The following is a 15466-nucleotide window of genomic DNA, read 5'->3' as shown; positions in this document are numbered from 1 at the left end:
ATTGCTTGTTTTGAATTTAATAGTAGCAATTTTAAAATAATAACAGTGAAAGGCAGTTTTTGTGCTGGCTGTCTGCAATAGCTGTGTCTTGTCACTTAAAAGCCACATTGCATTCTAACAATGGAGTGCTAGGAACAGGCTGAGAGCAGCACAAACTGATCTGTCAGGGAAAGTTGGGCTCAGATTTGGTTTGCTTGAGTTATGAAAATGCCTTGGCCTTTCAGCCTGCTCCCCTGGGAGTTTGATGTGTCCATGGGACAAACACGAGCCAGGCATCTCCTGATGGAGACCCCAGCAGTGTGTGCAGCAGGGCCGCGTTATCTGCACCAGCACTGCTGTGTGGGACATGGATCATGTCTGGGGTAAGTGGTTTAACCAGCCAGGCCCTCGTCGTTAATGGACATCAAGTTTAATGATTCTGAGACAGAGATTCATAAAGGAATATGAGCATGATCACATACAGTTGAAAATGTTATAAGCCATGAGACCATTTTTTCTCCCAGTTCCAATCCAGGTAAATAAAGCTAAAGAACTTTTGGAGGTTTTATATTTTCATTTTTAGTGCTGTGGGATTTAATATATACCTATGTTTTTATATATACAAATAGTGTATGAAATGACACAGAAATAATTTTTGTTCTTCTGTTTTCATGTTTTAATATAGTATATGGCTTCCTTTTTTAAAGTCAGATGTTAACTTTTAAGACCTTTCAACATATATTTTTCCTGTGCTTGAATTTTTATAGTCATTAATGGAATAGGAAATGGCATCTACCTTCCTGCCTCTTAATGCTAAACCCTAATTTATGAATCCTACTTAAAACTGTGGTTCATATTCAGCAGGACTCTGCTCAAAGCTGAGCTAATGTACAGCTGTGAGAAAATGAGACAGATGCAAAGTCTTCAACAAAGATTTCAAACCAATGGGCTACGTAATAGCTTGATGTATTTTTTAATTAATTGCACGTCTATGTGTATTGAATTTTCCCCACTATTTCAGTGAAAATTCCATACATTTTACATGTTTACAGTATTTCATGTTTACAGTATTACATGGCTAAATTTCCTAAGATGCTGGCCATAATAATTAACACACACCTGTGTTTGGATATACAACACCTCTGTGCCTTCTGGTCCCATTTAAAGACCAGAGGGACAATGTTTAATACATGGTATTGCCTGGAAAAGCAACAGGTAAGAAATTGTGACTCCTACTTGAAAGCTTTTAAATATTAAAAGCTTAAATTAATGTTATTACAAGCTAAATTTTCACCATTTGTGTTTTTAAACTGAGAGCTGTGTATATTATTTTTCAAGTACTCTTACAAAAATTTCCTACATGTATTTTGACAAATGTCCTGTCATTCTCCTGGAAATACACAATATATGGAGCATTTTGAAGATGATTTGCTTATAAAAGTTTTTGTATCCCATATGTTGCTTTCTCTTATTTTCTCTTATTTAAGCATAAATATTACAGCTTCCTGACACCGTTTGGAAGATTTTTAGATGCTTTGTTTCAACACCTCATCCTTATTGCAGTAAAGACTGCTGGTTTTTAACAAACATGCCAGTCCTACAAAGCCTTACTTGTCCAAAATGGAAGATAATATTTGGACCAAACCTTTAGATATGTGAAACAGATGAGTTCCTGGGAAAAATGTAAAGTAATCCCCAGAAAACCTTACATCAAATATAAATAAAATGCAGTGATAGTCCTATTGGCTTTTCTGTCGATGCTAATGTTTTTATGCAGGGTTGTCTAGCATGGTGAAGGTAAGGGTAACTCATTGTGGTGATGCAGGGTAAAAAACTGAAAGAAACTGAGGAGCATTACTGCTAATTGTTAATGTTTCATTTAAAAAATAGAAAGACAAAGTGCATGGAATTGATCATATTTTGCTTTACCTAAAGTTTTCACATCCTTCCGTGTATGATTTCATGGTTAAATTGTTGGTGCTGCTGACAGTTTAGGAAATACTGAGAAACAAATAAGGATACCCCATCATCTTGGGTTATTTTCTGTATTCCTTTTTTTTTATTTTTTAACCTAAGGTTTTCTTTTAGGGTTTTCTCCTCCCACTTTTTCCTCATCTGGAATCTATGAGTACCACATGTATTTCACTAGGAATCTGTGGTAATTGGCCTGGACTAGCAACTAGTGCAGCACCTGCTTAGATTATCTCATTGATTGGGCCCTGGAAGTGCAAACATTTGAACAATGATTTTAAGAGTAACCAACCTCTCTGGAGCCTTACAGTGTGTGCCTAGAAATCACTGGAGGCATGGTTTTTACAGGTACATGTCTGTCACTTGGAACTCAAACTGTATGCCATAAACCTCCATTCCTCTTCCCAGAGCTTCCTGAGGATTTAGCTCAGGGAATCTTTGAGGGGTGAAGAGTGAGGAGACTCTCCTCTATTTTGATTACATTTCCTGAGAGCACAGACAAAAAAATGCTGTTGTTGACCAGATATCAAATTCTGCACTGCATTGGTGATCACTGGCTTGTAGACAACTACCTGATAGACAGCTCAGGGTATCAGCCTCCCTGCTGACCTGGGAGCAGTGTGTGCATTCTCTCACTGTTTTATAACAGTCCAAAGAGGAAGGAAAAGTGGAAAAGTGTCTGGAACTTTGTCAGCTGCAGGAGAATGTGAAGAGTCTTTCAAGGCTAAATAAAACCTGGTGTAATTTAACGAAATGTATCCTACATTTCCCTTCCCTTTGCCATCATGTCTAGTTATGCTGCAGAAGAGGGTAAAGGAGGTAATGCTCTTGTAGTCTAAACAAACTCAGCACGGTGAAATGGGGCAGTACTTTTAAATATGCATAAGGATTGCAGTTGCTCCATTTTGTGACACTGACTGTTCAGGTAGAGGAAAAAAAAAAGCAAAGCAACAAACTACAGAGTTTTCCCAAAATGAATATTTTTTAAAGGGCTATCAAGAAAAATGATGCTGTAACTATTATTGTGAAAAATTGGAGTGGTCTGGGTGATATCACGCATACAGTTTGGAAAAACAAGATTAGTGTAACACACCATTTTTCAATTTCTCCTGTCTTCAACAGCTCCAACCATTGCAGCATCTCATTTTTTTAACTTTGTGTCTGGGATGAGAAATCCCAGGTGTGTACAATGGTTTCTGACTGCCTGGGCCCCCCGCTCCCATCTTTTTCCCTCTGCTCCCATGTTTTCTCGTGTACTGCAAATAAGGAGAAACTGAGAGAGCAGGATACTTAGTCTTCTCTTAGATCAATACTGCTCTGGGTGTCAGTAGCTAGGAATGTTGGAAAAGAGGGAAGGAGGAAATTGTCTTTTATTTCCCCTGCAGACTGAGCACCTTTGCATTGAGTCCATCTCTGTTACTTGGGGAAGAAACCCTGCTCAGGTTATTTCTGAACCAGCCCCAGCGAGCAGAAATAGCAATGTGAATGGGATGACAAAGGATTTGAGCAGCAAGAAAATACTAGATTTTTTTCCCCCTCACTAAAATAAGGATTTTATTCTCTAGGTGGCCATCTAGGGGGTGTTTCTCCTTGGGGCTGGGCTCAGTGGGGATTGGGATCAAGGTCCGCATGTGTTGGAGCTGGGAGGCCCAGGGTGCTTGCAAAGCAGCAGCCCCTGGTCTGTGAGCCAGAGTATTGAAGTCCTGTTTCATTCACTTTCATCTTTCAAGAAAAGGGCTCGCCATGTTTGTTGCTCCCTTCTGACTGGGAAAACCGAGGCTTTTCCTTCCAGAATTCCTTTTTTTTTTCTCTGCTGTGTGTTTAATGTGATAGCTCTGAGTGCTGTCTCCAGAAGGGATAACCGAAGGACACAAAAGGCAGGGCTGCCCAGCACAGTGCATGTTTAGTTCTGAAAATGCAGCATTGCCATTGCTAACAGGCCACATGCTGGCACAGGGGGTAAATGGGAGAACTACAGCCTCTTCTTGTTGTAGAGAAGTGCAAGCACCCTTGGAGATGGGTACTCTGCAACACTCGAGAGTAGGAGGATGTCATAAAGTAGTTTTTTAATGGAGGGAGGTGAAAGGAGGGAATTTGAAGGAGCTTACAGAGGAGCATGGAGAATAAAATTTGTGTACGTGCAAGATCTGTAGCCTGGAGAAGAAACAAAAAATTTTCGATGCTGAATTTAAATTATTTTGCTCTCACATTGTCATGTCTTGTACATGTTTTAAAATTATGTGTTTTCACGCAGAGAAATCAGGAGTTCTAGAGCATAAGTCAGTCTTTATGGCAAAAAAGGAGGTACCTATCTTAGACCTGCTCTTTTCTGGAAATAAAGATGAGGCACTATCAGAGATTGAGAAGATGGAGCAAATTGATTAATTAAAAAGTAGTAAATCATCAGTCCCACATGATTTATGTATAAAAGAATTCTGAGGAAGATTAGGAATGAATTAGGTGAAGTGCTAACAAAGATATGCACTCTCATTAAAACCAAGCTCTTTTCCAGAGGGTTGGCAAGTATCTGGGGGTTATCCTATATTTAGACCAGTAAGCATTACATCTGCACATTGCAAATGGTCGAAACAGGAATTTAAAAGGGAATAATAAAACACCTGGAAGATCATGATGTGAGAGACTTTAATGAGAACAGCTTCAGCAAAGGAAAACCATGTCTGACTACATTGCTTAGAACTCTGTGGATGTGCCCATAAAAAGGAATTAGAATGATCATCCTGGATCAGACCAAAATTCCCTCTAGACCAGCGTCCTTCCTCTGTCAGTGCCCTGTCACAGCCACACAGGAAAGAGAGAGGAATAAAAAGATTTAGATAACCCTTTTCCCTTGGACTTGATTGACAGCCACAAAGGCCATGTCTGAATTTCAGGGGGTCATCTGCTGACATGCTGACATCATCCCTTTCCCAGAAACCAGTCCTGAACTCACTGGTGCTCAGAGAGAGAATTTCCCTCACTGACAAATAGGAATTGGGTGGTAAAATAAGCAATGTTAGACCACCCTTTTCAGTTTTCCTGAAAAGGATCAAAGAGGACTCCAACAGGTTGGATGTTCAGAGGACTCCAACAGGTTGGATGTTCAGAGTAGCAATCACCAGCTCCAAGGTATAACTGTACCAGCAGTATTTTCATCTAGTGAGGCCACTGTGTTGTTTTGTTGGCTCTTCACTGCCCCAGCCAAGCATTTCCCGGCAGGCCACACCTAGAACTTCTGCTGGCCACAGCTCTGGGTGCTCTGCAGTCCATGGTGCTCTCACCCACTGCTCCCATCATCTCCCACCCCTCTGCTGACTCGTTTTGTTGTTTCAAACCTTGGAAAATAAGCACAGGGCTGAGAACCAAGCACAGGTTCCCAGCTCTTAAGAGAGGCTTAAACAGCTTCTGGGACTAGCATGTCTTGCAGAAGACTTAAAGACGAGTCTCCTTTTTACCCCCCACCTCCTTTTTTTAACTTTTTTTTTTTTTTTTTTTAAGGTGAAACCTTTGTATTTTGCTGCTTTATAACTCTTCCTGGATTGACTCACTTGGACAGTCAGTTGACATGGTCTTTTCCACATTTTCTCCTTGTGATGAAGTAACTCCTTTTGTAACAGAAAAAATATAATTTTACTTAGATGAATAGCTGCAATATTGCCAATGAAATGTGTTTCTGGCTTTCTCACCAACCTTCCCAGTTTATCTCCCTTGGGTTGCACTGGATGCCAAGGTGCACTTTCCCCCTGGGAATTCCTGGGAATGTTTCCTCGCCTTTGGGTTTCAGCTCCCAGGCTTAGGAGACATGAGCTGCCTGACATAATGTATTTTGACTTTTTAAAAGCATGTGACAAAGTCTGTCACAAGACACTGCTGCAAAGGCTAAGTAGTCACATATGGTGACAGGGCAAGTATCCCCATAGATCAAAACCCGACAAGGAAACAAAAAGGCAGAGGGCTAAGTGGTCAGTTTTCATCCCACTAAAAGGCCAGCAGCTGTGTTTCTTAAAGTTAACTATCAGGTCACATGCTAAATATCTTTATTAATGATCCTGGGAGAGAGAGGTGAAGGATTAGGTGGTAACATTTACAAATGACGTGTAATTACTTAAGTAATTTAAGCCTGTAGCACACTCTTGCAAACTTCTGGGTGATCTGGCAAGAAGGTTCATTCCTGATAAATGAGAAGTTAGTCTGTGGAGGAAAGCACACAAAAACGTTATCCTCTGACTAAAGGGAAAAACCCTGAAGATTGCTGTTGGCAGTTCCACAGCAGAAGTCGTTTGAGATGCTGTTATGGTAGAAAAAGTGAACAAGGTGCTTGAAGGCGTAAGAAATGGGGCATTAAAAATGAATTACTGAACTCAGTCTTCATTGTGTGTAGACAGATGAGAGGATAAAGCAAAATATTATGGGGAAGTTTCCCCAGCTAACAAAGTCTGATCCATGATGACAATTTCCTGTTTTCTTTTGTCTTTATCCTGCTCATACATCATCTACTATCAGAGATGCACTGATCTTTATCAGGAATAATATACTTTGGGAAGGCAAAGGCTTCCAGAGGGTTTGAGATCTTGCTAAGGACAATTCAGTATCAACCAAGCTACAATTGGCAGAAACCTCTTTCCTATCTGTTCTCCTTCCTTTGGTAGTTACTTAAAATTCACATCTAAATGATTTAAATTAAAAATCTCAACTTTGTATTTAGACTGTTGAGATCATCAACATTTTCAGCATGGATTTCAGAATTCATATGTTACTGAAAAGCTTCTTCAAGTTGGGGCTCTTATGAGACTTATAAATTATTCTTGCATAGAGAAGTCACCTGAGACTAACCTAAATGAAGTTAACATAGATTTTAAAAATTATTCTTGCAGAAGAACAGGGAGTGGTGGGAATATATGAACAGATGGGAAAGGGAGAAGAGGAGACTGAAGAAAAGGCTAATTAGGTAATTGAGGCTAAGAGGCTATTAGAGCTGACCCAGTGGTCTACTGGTAATGCAGTTCAGGGACTTGAATTTGGGATTGAGGGATTGAGGTTGGTCCCTCATTCCCAGGCCAACACATGCTCCAAACATCCTAAGGACTCGGTTTCACAGCCTGCATCATCCTGTATGTGCTTTCCAGTCAACATAATCTGAAGGGGTTGTATGTCAGATTATAGTGGAGACGGGAAAGAATTATGGAGTAAAATGCTGAATTTGGTCATGAAGATGTTAAATTATTGTGCTAATGGATAAATTGTTTGGTGGAATTCTTTGGAATTCATCTGAATTGTCTGTTGAAAAAAAAATTGAAATTAATGTGTTTTGAGGAGATTCTTAGTAAGAATTAACTATTTCTCACCAAGCAGCCTTTCGTAAAATTTGTCCAGGTCATGATTCTCTCAAGAATGTTTTTTCTTTCCAGAGCTTGTAGACAAAGCAAAGACCTAAAAGGGCATTTATTTTAAGTCATCCCATTACCTTGTTCCTGGCCAATTTGTAGCTAGTGTGCTCGTGCTGTGCCAGCCTTGTCCCCTTCTCTCTGTCTCCTGACCTACCTTCTTTCCCAAGGCAGTCAGTGATACACATTCTTCTGGATTTTATTTGCTTATTTGCTCCCTGATGTCAGTATATGCAAACTGTATTCTGAAGTTGTCAGGAACTTTGCTCTTTTGTGGCCAGAGAGTCTGGTACAGGTCAAAGCCAGGACAGGCATTGTGCTGAGGTGGAACTTTTCTTGTCCTCACCTTTTTCTGGTACAACATTATTTATGCTGACTTTATTTTTTAAATTTTTCCACTTATTTACAGCATTTGTGGCTACCCTTTCTCAGTTTGTTCAAAACCCTTTTGTTTTTCTTTTCTACACTGCAAACTTTGGAACTACAGTGTTGTATCACTCCTTCACTTCCCTTGTACCTTTCCTTATTCAGGGATTCTTATCACAAATTAAAGTATTTTTAAATTTTATTTTTTATTTGGTTTTTTTTCTTGGTAGCTGCATTTCAAGACATAAATGCTGGCCCCTGAATCCTTCTCTTGCACTCATGATATCTTCAGAGGATCACAACATATGTATGGAAAATTGTCTTTTCTCCTTCTCTTTCTTTTTTGTCATTTACAAGCACTGCATAGAGATATTTCTATTGAAACAATCTATGGCCAGAATACCTGTGGTCAGTAGGCAAATCATATTTTGACTGAAGAAAAATTCAGCACCATTCATTATCCCTGCAGTTTAAAAGAGAGTTTCTGTGGAATAATTGCAGTGTTGGAGCTGCTGCTCCAACGGAGGGAAGTCCCTGCAGTTTGAGATTTAGCAACTGGACAGAATAAACAGAAGATGGAGGGGGGAGTGTGGCTCTGGCTCTGAAGGTGGGCAGGAGGAGGGAGGGAGAAAGGGAATTGGTGCTTGTGCACTGGAAATCCCACTTGTACCTGCTGCTGGCAGAAGATTTTGGATTTTGCTATCAGCTGACAGCTGCTCTCAGACATGTTGAAGTGTTTTGTCAAAAGAGTGATAATTTTTGACCTTTTTGGACAGATTTCATGTTTAGGGGAGACAGACACGTGGGAAGTAATAGAGGCATTGAATGAAGCCTCCTCCCACAAAACCAAACTGAGTTTGGAGATGCTGGACCAACACTTTTCACCATTTGAGGGATTGAGTGTTGCCCTATCTGATATGAAGTTGCTTAAAGTTAATTCAGTAATTTTAAAAATTATTTCTTGCCACTTTACACTTTATCATCCCTCCCTTTAATTCTCCTAATTCTGGCAAACTGAAGGATGGTGACTTCATTTCTGCCAGCAGAACCTGGGGACAGGTTTTTAGTGTTGCTTCATATCCTGCAATCATGACCCTTCCCTGCTTCTTCCCTGCTTTTTCTCTCAAAAAGGAAAAAAAAAAAGCTTAATGAATTAATGGAATTTAGAGAAAAAATGGTTAAAAATGCAGTGTTGTCTCCTTGAAGTTGTAAAGAATGAAGAGACTTTACAAGCAATCTTTGTGCAATTCAATATTATTTGAATTCTCTAACAGTTTTGATAGATGTTGGTTAATTATTTCAATTAAAATGAAAGCTGCATGCTTAATGTGTAGAGTTTCTGATTTTTATTAAATTGAATTACACAATATTTTGATTTTTATACTTAAGAAGAAACCAGATACTGTTAGAGGTGGAAAACCTTGAGGTCTTAAGTTATGAATATATTTGGGGAACATTGTAATACACAGTAGGAAGAAAGAAAGCAGGACATGTTTTGCAGTGTCTGAAACTGAGTTAGCTGTGCCAAAACCCATTCAGTTGTCTGCAAAAAATATTTAACACCATCTGACATATTCACTGTCACTCCATGCTCTGTGAATCAAATATAAAATTATGTGCAAGGAAAAAAACCCTACAAACTTATTTTGTCACAAGTAAGCTAAGAATTTTGAAGATGGTCAGCTCCACTTGTCAACAAGAATAAGCAAGAAGAAAAATAATGGCTTAGACTAACAGGGAAAGAAATGAGGAAGAAAAGGGCTGCCTTCCAGAAGAGGAGTTTGCAGCACAAGATTTACGTCCTTAGATTTTGTCCAGAGTTTGTTGGATTTCTTGCAGTGAATAATTGGGGACATCCAGCTCTAGGACTGAAATTTAAGCACTCATAAAGAGAAGCCAAATCTAGTATTTAGGACAACATCAATAAATACCTGGAGGTTATTTTTCAAAGTTGAATCAGAATCAAGTTTTGGGTCAGGAGGCTTAATTTTGTCTGAGATTGTGACTCAGGCCCACCCCTTTGAGCTCTATAGGCAGGCTTGGAGATTTGTGAATTTGTTCAGTGTTATCCCTCCCCATGCAAAGTGATGGCAATTGGAAATGCTCACCACAGTGTGTCACCACAGCTAATGCTGCACCACAACTTGAGCATTTCTCTACAAGCCAGATCCAGGAATTTTTCTTTTTTTGGCCATCGATTTTTTACAGCACCTGCAGTTTTTTGTTTTTGCTCCAAAGATCATCATCTTACTTTGAAGTCTCCTGACTGGTTATGTCTAACCCCATCCTGTGGAGGCAAGGGACTGAATAATTACTTTATGAGTGCCATATTAAAAGCAGTCCAAAGACTATTTATGCTGCTCATTAAAGTCATTGGGAATTTGGCTGGGCCATAGCTCCCTGCTTTGGTCATGAAATAGGGAGAGGAAAGCGTTCCAAAAATTGTTATTTCGTAATTACTTGTGCTGTGATGCCACAAGAGGATTTGATTATCACCCTTCCATGTTTAAAACTTACATTCCACAAAGCAGTACCATCAGTACCACCAGTGTTTGTCCTCCAAAGCATTGATTAACTCCCAATTTTTGAATGGAAATAAGCAAAAAGTAGCAGAAAAAATAATAATAAGAAAAGATAAAAGCATGACAGAGAATAAAAAGTTTGAATTTAAAGTCAAAATTATTAGACCTGAATTTAAAATGGTAGTATAGAGTATGGAGTATATAAAATTAGACGCATAGTTAGGATAAAGTTTTCGAAATTCTGAATTATACCCCTTACTGCCTCTTGCAGTGCCAAGGACTAAGATCTTGGGGCCTCTAAAGTCATCAGGTTTTTGATGCTGAATGAGGACTACAATTTTAATTTTTATTTTTTGTACACTGACAAATTTGATCCTGCTGCACACTACCAAAACAGAGCAAATGTCCTGACTCCAGACTGCACTGCTGCCAACAGAGGAACAGGAGAGCTCATGGACATTCACACTTGGAGCAACAAATCCTCTGGGTTGGGTGTGCTGCCTTGTCAGACAGGAGGAGAAGACACTCAAAGGCTCAAGTTTTTGCCACTGGATTGTTAGCATCAAAATAGAGAGAAACTCTCCATTTCTGTGCCTCCTCCTTCCTTGGACAGAAAGATTTTTGTGTTTATCTTTAAGGCTAGGCATTCTGAATTAGTGTCAAACCAATGTATGATATCAAGCTCCATTTCTTTAAATACACCTAGAAACCAGACTGGAAACGAGATGTTTGCACGTTATTCTCTGTGGCTGTGCTTGGAATGGGGGTGGTTCTCCTTTAAAGAACCACTCAGGAGCTCAGACATCCGGGCAGCTGAGCATCAATTAGCAGGATGCATTGCTGAGTGTGAGCTGCCTGGAAATGCAGAGGGACAAATCAGAGCACTGAGGTTTCCACCATCATTTTGCCTTCCTGCCTCTAACTACACATCAGCTTCATTGTGACTCAGAGTAAGGACTTGGTGCATTTCTGCAGATCCGTGATAAGATATTTTTCTTTAGTAAGAAATGCAGTTAGACTCTGCATTCTGAATCTGTTCCTGCCAGGCCCTAGATGCATTAGTATTCCACTGGCAGCTGCCTGTAGGTAGGAATATTGTTTTTGTCCATAACCAGAGGGAACAATCAGACTAAGCCATTCCCCAGCTATAAACCAGCCAAAGTAATTGGGTTTAATTTTAATTTTTGTAATAGCTTTAAATTAATAGGAGCAGCTGCTGCCACAGTGTGTGGGTGTCCTTTTCCAGAAGGCATAGAACAAAAAAGGGAAAGAGTAAACAATAGTGTGTCTAGGACACAAAGGTTAATTCAAGAACTGAGCAATGTCTTTTCGTTATCAAAAACTCAGTTGGTGATATCTAGCACTTTGTCTCTTTTCTTTCCTTTTCTTTCCCTTTTTTCTTTTCTTCTTTAATTCCCTGATAAGATCTCAATCTGATTAAGCTCCTGTGTGTAAAGATGTGTTGTTGGTATCTAAATGCTAACTCTCTTTCTCTGTATGACTCACAAATAGATTAGCAGTGACAAAGTGCTAGGAGAGATAAAAATAGATTAGCAGTGACAAGAGTACTATTATAATTATTTTTGGAAGATATGGTTTGAATTAAGAGTTTGGGCACTTTGTGCCCTGAGAGGGTGAATTTAAACCTAGGAACTGAGGATGGTTTCTGCTGTTGTGTCAGACACCAGATAGTGAAATGTCAATACCAGATGTCCTAGACATCAAGATTAGCCATAATAGCCAAATGCAGCCATAAAGTGATGTGTCAAAGTGGATAATAAAACAGATGCTTAGCTTTTATAATGAAGGGGAAAGGGAATGAAATATCAAAAGTGCCTTTAATACATTAACAAAGTTGTCTTCAACTTGCTTAAAAGTAGAAAGTTATTGAACCAAGGAGAACTATGTGTCATTTAAACATTAACTATCAGCAGATGAATTTCAATTAGCATTAGCCTTTCTCAAATCCTGAATTTCCTCCTATTGGTCTCATTTTACATGAAATTTTTATAGCACAGAGTGAGGCTTGTCCTTTATTATTTTCCCCATGCTAATTTGGAAACAAATAAAGTTCAACAACTCAGCAACACACTGTTTAAACTTGCATTACGGTTTGAGGACTGGGAGCTGGAATAGATTTACCCGCTGCCATATCATCCGCTTGATTTGAGATCAAATGAGGGATGTCCTATAGCACTCCAGAGTCAGGGAGAATGATAGAAATATGTTAAGATACTGAAGAAAACCATTAGGTAAGAGGGCTGCATGCAGATGGCTCGTGGCATTTTTTCCCTACTGATACTTTTTTTTAAAAAAATAAAAGGTTTGTTTGTTTTTCTGTCTTTTATATTAGTGTTAAATAGAATTTCCAGATCTTAGTGGTAAACAAATTTAACAAAAAAACCAAAACAAAACAAAACAAAACCAAAAAAAAACCAAAAAAACATTCCCAGGTGCCACATCTACGCATCCTTTAAATACCTCCAGGAATGGTGACTCCACCACGAGCCAAGTGGTGGGACAAGCCAGGTGCCCCTGGCCTTCCTGCCCACCTGGGCACAGCTGGCTCATGTTCAGTCATGATGGGGAAGTTATTGAGGTCCTGAATGTTCAAGAAGCAGAGCATTAAAAAGGGCAGATAAATTCTTTTTCTGACTGTAATTAACTGCATCACTGGTTCTTTATTTTGCTTTCTCAAGAAGATCTCAATTCCTTTCTGTTTCTCTTTGCAGATCCTGAGTCTTGCTGGTCAGACTCGTTAACTGCTGCTAATTGGCAAATATGTACCTGTGTATAATGAGAAGGTTTTGTCCTCTAATTCAGATTAGCAATGAGAGGCCAAAACTGAGGCTCTGCAGCAGACCAGCTTCTGGGAATGATTACAAAGACACACATTACTGGTGCTATGTCTGTAAATCTTGTTATGCTTCTCCCTCACCATGATCCCAGTATAGTTGAGATCTGCTTCAATCATTAGATGAGACCTGTTTATAAGATTGTGTAATTGAATCAGGTAAAGTCTGCAGGACCATAGCATTTTGTTGCCAAACATGACTGGTAAGTTACTTACATCAAATTACAAGTGCATGGCATGATTGGAGACTATTCCTGTCTGAATGAAGCTGGAAATTCCACCTAAGAAATGTACCAAGCATACAAGCAGAAATAGTGAACATCTCCCATCCATAGAACAAATTTTTGCCCCACCTCTGAAATATTACTTATTTCTCTTGAAAAGTAAGAAAATAACTTGAGCTGTGTGAGAGATTGCAGGCAGATATTTGTTATTCCTCAAAGAGATACCACCTTGATAACAATTACATAAATGCCTTTAATATAATTATTTACCATTGTGTACATTCATTTCTATCTTGTCAGATAAACCAGAAATGTTGAGGACACCAGCAGTCCTATTTAGAATGGGAACAAATACAACAAAGGAATTCTTCTTTGCTTTCTGTTTTAAGATCTGGTTATTTCCCATACCTGAATTTTTCTTGTATGATTTTTAGGTTGTTTGTTGTTTGTTTGTTTTTTAACCTCAAGAATTTATCTTTTCATTGGCTAGATGTTGATAAGGATATCTATATAAAAAGTTGTTCTGGTTTTCAGGAATAGTTTTGTCAGTGTTGCCTTATGCTGGCATTCCTTCATTAGCTGTGCCTCCTCTCTGTGCTGGTGAATTGAACCTGTAAGAAAGGGTGTAGGTTTGGCTGGAGCCTGTCTTTGAGTTATGAGTGGTGTGAGGCTGCAGCAGCCTGATAGTGAAGCAGAGGGTATTTGAACAGCCTGTGCATCCTTTTCACTTTGTGGGAATGGGTTTCCCTGGCTGAATGATGCCCTCCCTGCTCTGGTGGCTCTGCCAGCCGGGGCACAGGGCAGAGCTGCACTCCCAGCGGTGGCAGTGGCACTGGGGCTGTCACAGCCCTGCTCTGCACAGGTGCTCCCAAACACAGGCTCTGGGATCTCCTCACCAGCTCCTGAGCTGCTCAAGCTGCTCCACTTCATTTACTTTGGAGGGAATCTGAATCTCACACAGATCAGATCTCTAATGTCCATGTCGATACGCATCAATTCATACATATTGAGTTTCCTATGGTGGCATAAAACTTGGAGGAAAAAAATTAACTTACAGACACATTTTTGTTTTTGTTTTTTCAGGCAAAGAATCCCCTCCAAAAACGTGTATTACTACCGCTGCCCAGACCACAGGAAGAACTATGTCATGTCCTTTGCTTTCTGCTTCGACCGAGAGGACGACACCTACCAGTTTGCCTACTGCTACCCCTACACCTACACTCGCCTGCAGCACTACCTGGACAACCTCCAGAGGAGGAACATGGACTACTTCTGCAGGGAATTGCTGGGGCTCAGCGTGGTAAGTACCAGCAAGCTTCCTTATGGATGTCTATCCACCCTAAAATGCTTCCAGAGCACCATTCATCGTCCTTGCTAAAGCACCCACATACACAGATTTGTTTTCTTGCTGTCAATGACACAGGAGGAAGTGGGTGGATCTGCATGGTGGAGTATAGGCAAATGCTAATTTAATGTCACATAAAATATTTCCTTTGAGATAGTCAAGCCAATGCTGGATTCCTCCGTAGGATCATTTCACCTCTAAGGAAATTAAAGTATGAAACCCAAACAGCTTTATTGTAGAAATGTGATTTTAAGAGTACTCTGACCGTTTGTCTTTCTGGAAGAGCTTTTCTGTTCAGAAAGAAATATGGGGTTTTTGACCCAGAAGACAACTTTTCTTGATAAAATAATGCAAAACATGCACAAACCAGCAATTTTCTTTTATCTTAAAAATCCGTGCTTTGGTCATTTGCAATTAGAAGGGATTTAGTGGTCTCTGTGTAGATCCTAATGGCCACAGAAAATGAAGTGTCATAGTTCTTCTGGAGCAGAAAGGAGAGTTAATGGTAAGGCTGAACTTCTGTTCACTTTGCTATAATCTTCCTCTGAAATGTTGCCTGTCCAGGGGATTTGGCAAGCATGACTCAGCCACTCCCATGTCAACTCAGAAATCATCAGATTAAAAAATAATAGCTCAAATCTCTTTTCTCTGTTTTTCTTTTTTTTAACTTTTGCTTTCTCAAACTTTATAATGCGCTTGTACCACACTCTTAATCTTTTTATCTGAGATTTGATTTGGTTGAAACTTGTAGTGTGTCTTTCAGAGTCAGAAAGTTGTGAAGGCTGCTGATACCAGCAGCAGGGGCTTTGAAAAGAAACCCAGCA

The 15466-nt window shown here is 39.6% G+C and overlaps 1 protein-coding gene across 5 annotated transcripts in view; it reads left to right on the top strand.

Moving 5' to 3' along the window:
- LOC134423228 (BEN domain-containing protein 5-like) overlaps positions 1-15466 on the top strand; it is an 882906-nt gene that overhangs the window by 333545 nt on the left and 533895 nt on the right. For all 5 annotated transcript variants that reach the window (XM_063166074.1, XM_063166072.1, XM_063166073.1 and 2 more), the window contains one exon: positions 14381-14597. In XM_063166074.1, coding sequence (XP_063022144.1) covers positions 14381-14597 — 217 coding nt within the window. The remainder of the gene's footprint in view (positions 1-14380; positions 14598-15466) is intronic.

This window comes from Melospiza melodia, chromosome 11 (genome assembly GCF_035770615.1).
Source record: "Melospiza melodia melodia isolate bMelMel2 chromosome 11, bMelMel2.pri, whole genome shotgun sequence".
NCBI classification, from domain to species: domain Eukaryota; kingdom Metazoa; phylum Chordata; class Aves; order Passeriformes; family Passerellidae; genus Melospiza; species Melospiza melodia.
This window is presented reverse-complemented; position numbering and strand designations above follow the sequence as displayed.